This window comes from Papio anubis, chromosome 6 (genome assembly GCF_008728515.1).
Source record: "Papio anubis isolate 15944 chromosome 6, Panubis1.0, whole genome shotgun sequence".
Taxonomy (NCBI): Eukaryota; Metazoa; Chordata; class Mammalia; order Primates; family Cercopithecidae; genus Papio; species Papio anubis.
In genome coordinates this window covers 157,188,127-157,200,405 of record NC_044981.1, presented here as the reverse complement: position 1 = coordinate 157,200,405, position 12,279 = coordinate 157,188,127, and the positions used below count along the sequence as shown (strand labels likewise).

The 12,279-nt window shown below is 41.9% G+C and overlaps 1 protein-coding gene across 3 annotated transcripts in view; it reads left to right on the top strand.

The window, feature by feature from the left end:
* The window catches only part of LPA (lipoprotein(a)), a 132,751-nt gene that overhangs the window by 43,437 nt on the left and 77,035 nt on the right, over nt 1–12,279 (top strand). For all 3 annotated transcript variants that reach the window (XM_031667557.1, XM_031667559.1, XM_031667558.1), the window contains 4 exons: nt 2,597–2,746; nt 3,975–4,134; nt 8,075–8,256; nt 9,544–9,703. In XM_031667557.1, coding sequence (XP_031523417.1) covers nt 2,597–2,746; nt 3,975–4,134; nt 8,075–8,256; nt 9,544–9,703 — 652 coding nt within the window. The remainder of the gene's footprint in view (nt 1–2,596; nt 2,747–3,974; nt 4,135–8,074; nt 8,257–9,543; nt 9,704–12,279) is intronic.

Genomic DNA, 12,279 nt, shown 5'->3' with positions numbered 1-12,279 from the left:
CGCAACACCCACTAAGGGAAGTACAAGCAAGCTCAGAAATGACAGAAATGATTAGAATTGCATGAAAATTTGACATATCGGTATGATAACGGATTTCAAATGTTTAAAAAAAGAATATGCAACAAACCAGATATCATATCAAGAGAAATTAACAGTATAGAATAGCGAAATCAAATTAAAGGACTAGTATAAAAAAAGTATGTCTTAAATGAGAAAATTACTGTATGGCCGCCTGCTCAAGTTAGACATTTCAGAAGAAAAAATTAACCAAAAAACAATTCTACAGAACCTGCAGAACTAGTTACACACACACACCCAAATTCAAAACACACCCATACACGCATGCACGCAAAAACTCACAAGTTCTCTCACACACACAAGAACACCCCTGAAGAAATAGTGAAATATAAAATCAACAAAGCCTCACAGACATGTAGGAAAATATGAAAAGATTTCCTGCATGTGGGAAGCAAGTCACAGAAAAGAGCAAGGGAGTTTGGAGTAGAAGCAAGTACCGGAATCAAGGATGGTTGATAACTTTTCAATTATGAAGAACATTGAAAAAATCACAGTTTCATGAAACTCTATGGAACAATTAGGGAAATTGGGAAAAAAACCCAGAAAACCTGTGTGCTGTACTTTTGTACCCACAGTTTGAAGGTAACAAGGCAAAGGTATAATACGAAGAAACATCTCAGGAGAAAGTGGAGGAAAAAGAGCTGTGTCTTCCTAGAAGTACAGTGATACAAATTGCTAATGCGTTCACCTCAGAAACACTGGAAGCCGCATACCAGGGAATATTATTAAAATGATAATCTGGAACCAGAAGAGATCAACCGAGAATGCTGAATCCAGCAATAAAATGCCTTGAAGATGATCTGTGTTGGATAAATGCATATTGTGCACTGCCCCAAACAAAGAAACCAGAAACTGCCAGACTTTGGAATCAGCAGGCTTATGTAACAAGAGACGTGACCCGAAGGAATTAGATAGAAGAAGAATAGAAGAAGAAGGGAACTTTCTGCAGCCCACGTAATGTAGAATCCAGCAATTGGCAAATGCAGATAGATGTAAATGCAAAATATTTTCTTGATCAAATTTCTATATCTTTTTCAATGAGAGTTGACTACTTGAAGCAGAATGATAGCACTATGTTTAAGTTTAGCATATGTAGAGGTAACAATTTGAACATGTAGCATAAATCATGCAGGTAATAATTGGAAGTGTACCATTGTAAGTTTCTTACCTCATGCACGATGGTATGTAATATTAATAAAAGGTTACTGTGTGGGTTCAAAGGGATATTGCAAATCCTAGAGCAATCACACAGTTTTGAACTCTGAGGTTTATGGTATAATAAGAATATTCCATGCATTCCAAAGAGGGAAGCCAAGGAAGAAAAAGAAGTCTTTCAAGAGCTCGGGCTCTTATACATCCAGTTGCTGATTGAACCAGCTTCCTGGAATGGAGGGTCTGAGGTTGAGACTAGGTCACAACTGTAGAGTCTCGTGTAGAGTCTCGAGAGAGAGAGTGTTGGATCCCCATGGCCCATAATACATTCCCATTTTCTCAGGCAGCCACAGGTCATGAATTTGAGGATACTGAGAGGTTGGAGCAAGGTTCTTGGGAGGCATAAGGAAGAGCGAATGCTTCAAGATCCCCGCAGCCCAAACTCCTCCCCTGCTTTGCCCCCTTCTTCATTGCTTTCTGCTCCTCCGTAGCTGTCCGACCTCTTCAGATCTCTTAGTCCACCCTGCCTTCTTCCTTTATGCCATGGGTCCCACTGTTCTTTCAACTCATCCACTTTCCCTCAGTCGGGTGGCTGCATTGACAGAAGGATAGATTAGAAACAGAGAAGGTCCTGCCAGGAACCCATTCTAGAATTACTGCATGCTGCCTGGGAGCAAATTTTCCAGGGCAGCTTTGAAAATCGTCTTGGAAAAAGAAACCTACTTGACCCATTATTATGAGAATGACGAACCCCAGTAATAGTATTTTGCTGGCGTGTTTCCATGTGAAGCATGAAACCTTTTCACTGCGTTTGAGTACATGGTATGGAAGGTTACGGCCTGGAAGGCTGTCCTTCTGGATGCCATGTTTTCTCGGAAGAACTACATGTTAGTCGCAACTCCCACTTTAAAATATGAAGCCCTACCGAGAGAGATACGCAGAACTAGACAGATACAGATACTCTTGTGTGCGAATCAACAATGGCACAATACAGGCGTCAAAATGCGTACCAGTTATTCCAGAGAGATGGATTGGGCAGAAGGTAGAAGGAGAATAGTCTGATCATGTTTTGGCCACGTGTATGCATTATCTCAGTGTCTCTAGGAAGGGTTTGCTCCTTTAGATTTACAAAAGTAGTAATAATCTATTAAGTATGAGAAATGTGCAGAGAGGATTAGTGATTGAGGCCATTAGGTGGCGGCAATCATGGTACTTTTTAATGGGTATAGAAAGGCGGGCGACCTTGTTGCCACACAAAGGAAGGCGGTGTGGGAGTGCCGTCGCGTAGTGTCCCACCTCTTGTGGCTTATGTATGTCGTTTTGGAATTTCCAGTGGCAGTCGAGGGAACTACCTGCAGGAATCCAGATCCTGTGGCAGCCCCTTATTGTTATACGATGGATCCCAATGTCAGGTGGGAGTACTGCAACCTGACACAATGCTCAGACGCAGAAGGGACTGCCGTCGCACCTCCGAATGTCACCCCGGTTCCAAGCCTAGAGGCTCCTTCCGAACAAGGTAAGGAGCCTGTGTGGTATCTACAGCAGAAGCTGGGATGAAAGCCTGGAAATTCCCAGTGGTCGCGGCAGCTTTCAATGAATCCCGCGGATAACAAGTGTTGACTGAGTTCTGCCATGTAGGAGGAAGCCTGCGTGCACTCTCACAAGAAGTCGTGAGTGATTTCTGGTATATCGTGGGTGGGCTGTGTCTTTGGGGTGAGGCCCCAAACCCTCAGGAGTGATACATGCAGAGTCACCTCGTTGTAAAACGGACTATCTCAGTGTCTTAGCCAACATTTTTATTGTGACATGCTCTGAGGTGTGTGACTCTTTCCAAGCCAGGAAGCATTTCAGGGATTGCTTCAAGTAGACAGCATTCGGTGCAATCTTCAGCATTGCAGATTCCGAGAAATATGACTCTGGAGCCTGTCGCCCTCGAGAAACCTAACAGGGCTTCCTTTATTCCATATAAACCCTGGGTCTGTGGGCAGTGCCTTGAGCTCCCAGTAGCTCCTGACTCTGCAGCCCTAGGCTTTTAAGGGAGTGATTTCTCGGTGTTCTTAAACTACTCTTTGTGATGGCGCGGCGCACCAGGAGGGTCTTGAGAGAGAAAAGAGTAGTAGACTTCTCCTTTATTGCAATTCAGGATGCGGGGCACGAGAGGATTCCCTCTCTCCTCCAGAGGAATAAGTTTTTGGCCTGCACACATCCCTGAGAAACAAAGTGTCTTTGCCTTCAGTCAGATATAGAGGACCGTTTTCTGCCCCATGGCCCGGAAGCCAAAGGCCTTGGCTTTCATGATCAACGGTCTAGGGAAACATGCAAGATTTCCATGTCTGTCCCCGCCTCTGTCCCTGACAGCCGATTACCCCCTGCAGCCCACATTGCCAAATGCAGTGCCTTTTGCTCGATCTTGCCCCATCTTCCTCATGAACATTCAGTAGAGTTTCCCAGAAAGGTGCTTGCTCGTGAGCGCACTTTCCAATGAGAAGCAGTCTGATCTGTTCTGTTTCTCTAAGGTTGCAGGTGAAATATTTCCAAGAACTGACTACGGTTCTAGAATGGTAGGAATCTGTTGCTTTGGTGTTGGTTTGTTGGTTGGTTTTCTCACATCCCTCGGCCTACGGATAAGGAAAAGAGTACGGTCGTAATTCTCATAGACTCCTTCCTGGTTGTGTCATCAGTGGCTTCACATGTTTCTCTGTTCTCAGAGATACTCAGCTTGATTTCTTCTGTTTTCCTTTCAGCACCGACTGAGCAAAGGCCTGGGGTGCAGGAGTGCTACCACGGTAATGGACAGAGTTATCGAGGCACATACTTCACCACTGTGACAGGAAGAACCTGCCAAGCTTGGTCATCTATGACACCGCACTCTCATAGTCGGACCCCAGAAAACTACCCAAATGGGTATGTCTTTGTTCTTTACCGTAAGTTATGAAGGACCAATGGTAATTTCTATTAGAAGTGTCATACTTCAAGCTTCGTGTTCTGGACTGAAATTTTCTCAGATGAATAGTGCTTAGGAAAATATCTCTGGAATATTGTCTTTGAGCCCAGGGTCTAGGAGAAGACAACTGTTAATCTGGTCTCATTCTTCCTAGTTTAGAAGAGCAGAAAGTTTTCTGGAGACGAAGATATTACATTTAGAAATAGTCAAGATGCCATCCATGAAACTCTTAGGGTAACCTTCCACAACACCCACTAAGGTTCTATGCAGCCTTTTATCATGGGAATTCTGTTAAACACACCTGCAATTACTGGAGTGAAAGTTCTGTTGGGATTTTCTGTTTTGACTTACAAGGAAAGTATATATGTATATCTATGGAGAGATGAATCTATCTCTTTCTATATCTATGTCTTCCCCAATATGTAGAAACAGAGTCGGTTCTGACCACCAGTGATCTGAAGTGATACTGGTTGTTAAAAAGAGAATAGAAATGGCAGGAAGGTAGATGAGAGTCAGCAAAGAGAGAGATGCCGGAAAATAAAAGTGGTGGATAGATTGACAGAAGCCCAGGTCTGACCAACCCATGGCCAGTCTTTTGGCCATAAGTGACTAGCAAAGACATGGACAAATGGTTTCTACATGTTGGAAAACAGACGGTAGTGCACCAAAAGAATAGTGAGAGGGGGAACAATGAAATCAACTCCATAAATGCAATGGCTTTCTTTCTGGAGGCTCTTGTTGCACTGAAGAGCAAGATGATGGAGCCCAGATGGACTGTAGCCATCTTCCTGAATGTAGGAGAGAGATTGGAATTTGGGCCTACTGTCGTAGCTAGGATTTTATAGGCCTACTGATAATGAGAATGGATTTGTGGATGAAAGGAGCTCCAGGAGCACACATAGTAGTCTCCTCAAATCTTTGGCTAAACATGATGCTGCATGTACACAGAAAAAGGTTCCACAAGAAAGTTGAGAAAAGAATATATCCTGAGGAACAGCAACTGCAATTGAACAGTGAGCTCAATGAAGAGGACAGAGCTCTCATAGCATTCTGGGATATTAGAGTTCTGACCAGCTGGAGGAGAGACCTCACTGAACCTCTTGAGAATACAGTAGAGACTCCAGAAAAGTCATACTTTAGAAGTAGAATTAGTAAATTCCTAGAACAAAGGCAGCTCTAGACAAATGCTAGCAAAGCTGAAAAGCAAGTCTCCAAGCATTAAAACGGTTTCCAAGTCAATTAACTGCTGGGAGAGGAAAACTCAATCCTGTTAACAGGTAAACAACAAAGTCAAGTAGCTCTGCTATGTGGTGTTCACAGTGTGAGTCCTAAATTTAAAACTTGACTACACATAGAGAAGCTTTTAGTGTGAACCATGACCAGGAGAAAAATCAGCCAATAGAAATAGACCTAGAAATGACAGAAATGATTAGAATGGCAAAAAAGTTGACATATCAATACGATAACTGAATTTTAGGATCAAAGAAAGCATGAATATGGAATGAAGCAGATATCATATCAAGAGACAGTAACAGTATAGAAGAGCCAAATCAAATTAAAGAACTAGTATAAGAAGTTATGTCTTAAATGAAAAAATTATTGGATGAATTCCCAATCAAGTGAGATATTTCAGAAGTAAAAACTAACTGAAAAACAATTTTATACCACCTACAGAACCAGCTACACATACACACACGACACACACACACACACACACACATACACACATACCCACACATGCACAGGCTTAGAAACATGCACACACACACATACACACATGTGCCTCCACAAATACTGAAAATGAAATCAACTGATCCTAACAGATGTGTGGGAAAATATAAAAAGATTTCCTGCATGTGGGTAGGACGTCACAGAAGGAGAGGAAGGAGAGATTGCAACAGAAACAAATACTGGAAGCAAGGATAGCTAAAAACTTTTCAAATATGAAGAATATTTAAAAATCACAGATTCAAGAAGCTGAATGAATCAGATAGGGAGTTAAAAAAACTATAATGCACTTTTGTACATCACAGTTCAAAGGTAGAAGGCAAAGATGTAATAACAAGAAACATCTCATGAGAAACCAGAGGAAAAGGAGCGGTGTCTTGATAGAAGAACAGTGATACAAATTGCTAACATGTTCTCATCAGAAACATTGGAACCCAGATAACAGGGAATGTCATTAAAATGATAAACTAGAAAAAGAAGAGATCAACCAAGAATGCTATATCCAGCAATAAAATGCCTGGAAGATCATCTGTGTTGGATGAATGCATATTGTGCGCTGCCCCAAATAAATAAACCAAAAACTAATAATTTGGAATCAGCAGGCTCGTGTAACAGGAGATGTTACCCGAAGAAAATTAGCTAGAAGAAGAATAGTACAAGAAGGGAGCTTTCTGTAGCCCATGTAATGAAGAACCCAGCAAATGGCAAATGTAGATGTAAATGCAAAATATTTTCTTGATCAAACTTCTGTATCTTTTAAAATGAGAGTTGACTCCTTGAAGCAAGATGATAGCAATATATTTAACTTTAGCAAATGTAGAGGTAAAAATTTGAACATACAGCATAAATCATTTAGGGAATAATTGGAAGTGTACCATTGTAAGTTTCTTACTTTATCCATGATGGTATGTAATATTAATGAAAGGTTGAATTTGTGGGCCCAAAGGGATATTGTAAATCCTAAAGCAACCACAAAATGTTGAATTCTGAAGGATATTGTATAATAAGAATTTTCCATGTATCCAAAAGAGGGAAGCCAAGGAAGAAAAAGAAGTCTTTCAAGTGCTCAAACTCTGAGCCCATCCTGTTGCTCATTGAACCAGCTTCCTGGAATGGAGGGTCTGGGATTAAGACTAGGTCACATATGGAGTCTCTAGAGAGACAGTGTTGGATCCTCATGACCCATAACACATTTCCCGTTTTCCCAGGCAACCACAGGTCACGAATGAGAGGATTCTGAGAGGTTGGAGCAATGTTCCTAGGAGGCATAAGGGGGAGTGAATGCTCTGAGATTTCCCCGACCCCAAGTCCTCCACAGCTGCCCGACCTCTTCAGACCTCATAGTCTACTCAGCTGTCTCCCTTTATGCCATGAGTCCCACTGTTCTTTCAACTCATGCCCTATTCCCTCAGTCCCGGAATTGCTGTGGCCAGCAGAGGATGGACTGAGAGCAGAAGAGGAAGTCCTGACCAGGAAGCCATCCTAGAGATACTGCATCCTTCCTGAAAGCTAGGTTTCCAGGGAAGCTTTGAGAAGTCTTGCAGAAACAAACCGACTTGACCCACCTGATACAGTATCGACAGACAGTAATACTTTTTTTGCAATGGTTTGACATGCTAAAGGTAGAGCCTTTTGGCTACATTTTGAGTACATATAGTGAGACGACTGGCCTGGGAAGGATATCATCCTGGATGCCATTTTTTCTCTGGAGAACTATATGTTAGTTCCAACTCACACATCACCATATGAAGTCCTACATAGAGAGATACAGAGAGATAGACAGATAGAGATACTTTTGTATGTGCATAACCAATTCCACAATACACATGTCAAAATCCATACCAGTTATTCCAGAGAGATGGATTGGGCAGAAGGCAGAAGGAGGATACTGTGATCCCTTTTTGGTCACATGTATGTATTATCTCAGTGTTTCTAGTAAGTGTGTGCTACATTAGATTTTTTTTTTCTTTAAAAAAAGTGATAATCTATTAAGTTTGAGAAATGTGCAGAGAGGATTAGAGATTGAGAGCCATTTGTCCTTGAGGCAATTGTATGTTATCTCTATTGGGAATATTTCAAAGGCACCAGTTATGACCTTGTTGTAGCAAAATATATAGTGTTCCTGTGTATTGACCCATTTTTTTGTGATGTGTATTCTTTTGGAATTTCCAGTGGCTTGGCCAAGAACTACTGCCGAAATCCAGATCCTGTGGCAGCCCCTTGGTGTTATACAATGGATCCCAGTGTCAGGTGGGAGTACTGCAACCTGACACGATGCTCAGATGCAGAAGGGACTGCTGTCGTGCCTCCAAATATTATTCCGGTTCCAAGCCTAGAGGCTTTTCTTGAACAAGGTAAGAAGCTGTGGCCAGACATTTATGTGCTTGGATGCTGGGATGAAAAGCCATGGAAACCCCCACTGATGCACAAGCCTTCAGTGCTACACTGGTTCTCGTGTGTTGGTTCTGGGTCTGCCATGTGGGAGGAAGCCTTAGTGCACTCTCTAGGGGAGCCAGAGGTGTGATTTTTGGTGCAACCTGTGTGAACTGTGTGAACTGTGTGAACTGTGTCTTTAGGATGGGCGCAAACCATTCTGGGTGCTCGACTTCACTACTCCCCTCATTGTAAAAGGGACTATCTCAGTGTCCTAGACAAAATTCTTATTGTAATATGCTGTCAGATGTGTGTGTCTTTCCAAGCCAGTAAACTTTCCCAGGCATTTCTTCAAGTAGAGAGTGTTCAGTGCAATCGTCAGCATTGTAGATTCTGAGAAACGTGGCTCTTGATCATGTTATCCTTGAGAAACCTAACAGGGCTGCATTAATTCCATATGTCCCTGGGTCTATGGAGCAGTACGTGAGCTCCCAATGCTCTATATTTCAGGTCCTTTTCAGTCCGAGGCAGGTTGTACAGTTCTTAGCTTTGAAGGGAGTGATTTTTTAGTGTTCTTTTGCTTCTTTCTGATGGAACTTGTACCTGCAGGGAGTCTGAAGAAAAAGAGTAGTAGACTTTTGCTTTATTGCAATGCATTATGCTGGGCATTAGAGGATTCCCTATCTTATCCAAGGTGATAAGCTTTTGGCCTCCACTCATTCCTGAGAAGTGAAGTGTTGTTGCCTCCAGTTTTAGCTGCAGGACTGTCGTCTGTCCCATCACCAGGAGTTTAATGCTTTTCTTTTTTGAGCAATGATCCAGGGAGACATGCAAGGTTCTTGTATGTGTCCTTGCCTCCTCCCCAAAAAACCATTTTAATGCTTGCAGATTTGCTTTTCAGATTTGCCAATTGCATCACCCTTTCTTCTCTGCTGTTCCATATCCTCATGAACACTCTGTAGAGATCCCTAGAAATGATCTTGCATGTTAGTGGAGTTTCCAATGAGAAGCAATCTAATATTTGTTTTCCACTAAGTTTTACATGAAATATTTCTAAGAACTTACTACAGTTCCAGAATGGTAGGCGTCTCTTGCTTTCATGTTTGTTTGTTTGTTTGTGTGTTTTCTCATGTCAATTTGCCTATTAATAAAGAATAGAGAATGGCTGTAAATCTCAGAGACTCCTTTCTGGTTTATGTCATAAATGGCTTCGTGTATTTTTATCTTCTAGGAAATACTAAGCTTGATGTCTTCTGTTTTAATTTCAGAACCGACTGAGGAAACCCCCGGGGTACAGGAGTGCTACTACCATTATGGACAGAGTTATCGAGGCACATACTCCACCACTGTTACAGGAAGAACTTGCCAAGCTTGGTCATCTATGACACCACACCAGCATAGTCGGACCCCAAAAAACTATCCAAATGCGTAGGTCTTTGTTCTTTACCATAAGCGAAGGAAGGGCCAATGGAAGTTTCTGTTAGAAGAGTCATGCTTTGAGGTGACCGTTCAGTACTCAACTTGGCTCAGATGTAGAAGAACATTGCTTGTGAGCAAAAGTTCTTAGAGAAGACTTATTTTATTTATTTATTTATTTATTTATTTATTTATTTATTTATTTATTTTTGAGACAGAGTCTCGCTCTGTTGCCCAGGCTGGAGTGCAGTGGCACGATCTCGGTTCACTGTAAGCTCCGCCTCCCGGGTTCACACAGTTCTCCTGCCTCAGCCTCTCTAGCAGCTGGGACTACAGGTGCCTGCCACCACACCTGGCTAATTTTTTGTAGTTTTAGTAGAGACAGGGTTTCACTGTTCTAGCCAGGATGATCTCAATCTCCTGATCTCGTGATCCACCCGCCTTGGCCTCCCAAAGTGCTGGGATTACAGGCGTGAGCCACCACACCCGGCCGAGAAGACATTATTTAAGCTGGCTCTCCTTCCTCTTAGTTTTATGGAAGCAGGAGGATATATGGAGGTGAGGAGATCTTACTAATAAAACAGTCAGGATGACAAATGACTACAGAGTTAGAGTACCCTTCTACAACACTGGCTGAGGGTTAATGCAACCTTTCACCTTGGAATTCTATCATTCTAAGATCTAGTCCCTGAAGTGAATGCTGTGCTGGCCTTTTGCATCTTGGGTCACAGAGAATTGATATGTGCACATCTATGGAGTGGCAAATCTTTTTCTATCCACATCTTTTTCAATGGGTACAAACATGCTTGGTTCTGAGCACCAGTGATCTGAAGGGATAGGGCTGCCCAGAGGAGAAGAACAAAGGCAGGAAAGCAGATGAGAGTCAGCAAAGGGGCGATGCTGAAAAGTAAAAGGGGCAGGTAGATGGACAGAAGCTATGATCTGTCCACTCTATGGCCAGTCTTTCGGCCATAAGTGACTACCAAAGACATGGCAAAACGGTTTCCACATGTTGAACAGTAGATGCTAGAGGACCAAGAGTATTGCAAGAGGGAGAAAATGAGATCGACCCATCAATGCCTTGGCTTTCTTCAAGGAGACCCTTCCTGCACCGAAAAGCAAGGAGATGGAGCCCAAGCTAACTGTAGCCATGTTGCTGAATGGAGGAGAGTGATTGGACTTTGGGATTACTTAGGTAGTTAGGATTTTCTAGGATGGATAAGAGTAAGAATGGATTTGTGGAGGAAAGGAGCTCCAGGCATAGAAGTCTCCTCAAGTGTTAGACTAAACATAAAGCAACACTTCATAGGAGATTTTCCACAAGAAAATATGGCAAAAAACATCTATTGAGGAACAACAACTACAAGGGAACAGTGAGCTTAATAAAGGTGACAGAGCTCACATAGCATTCTGGAATATTGGAGTTTTGACCAGCCAGAGAGAAGAGACCTCATTGAAAACCTTGGGCATTCAGTAGAGACCTCAAAAAAGTCAGAATTTATGAGTAGAATTTGTATATTCTTAGAATAATGGTGGCTCCAGAAAAACCCTAGCAAAGCTGAAAAGCAAATCTCCAAGCATTAAAAAATGGTGTCCTAGTCAATTAACTGCCCTCTAGAAGAAAACTCATCCCTCTTTACAGGTGAACAACAAAGTTAGGTTGCTGAGCTATGCAATATCCACAGTGTGAGTCCTAAATTTATAACTTTACTACACATAAAAAAAGCATTTAGTGTGAACCATAACCAGGAAAATAATCAGTCAATAAAAGCAGACCCAGGAATGATAGAAATGATTTAAATGGCATGATAATTTGACATATTGGTGTGATAACTACATTTCTGGATTTAAGAAAACATAAATATGAAACATAACAGATATCATATCAAGGGAAAGTAAAAGGATAAATGAGAAATCAAATTAAGGAACTATTTTTTTTTTAATTTATTTATTATTATTATACTTTAAGTTGTAGGGTACATGTGCATAACATGCAGGTTTGTTACATATGTATACTTGTGCCATGTTAGTCTGCTGCACCCATCAACTCGTCATTTACATCAGGTATAACTCCCAATGCAATCCCTCCCCCCTCCCCCCTCCCCATGATAGGCCCCGGTGTGTGATGTTCCCCTTCCTGAGTCCAAGTGATCTCGTTGTTCAGTTCCCACCTATGAGTGAGAACATGCGGTGTTTGGTTTTCTGTTCTTGTGATAGTTTGCTAAGAATGATGGTTTCCAGCTGCATCCATGTCCCTACAAAGGACGCAAACTCATCCTTTTTTATGGCTGCATAGTATTCCATGATGTATATGTGCCACATTTTCTTAATCCAATCTGTCACTGATGGACATTTGGGTTGATTCCAAGTCTTTGCTATTGTGAATAGTGCTGCAATAAACATACGTGTGCATGTGTCTTTATAGCAGCATAATTTATAATCCTTTGGGTATATCCCCAGTAATGGGATGGCTGGGTCATATGGTACATCTAGTTCTAGATCCTTGAGGAATCGCCATACTGTTTTCCATAATGGTTGAACTAGTTTACAATCCCACCAACAGTGTAAAAGTGTTCCTATTTCTCCAC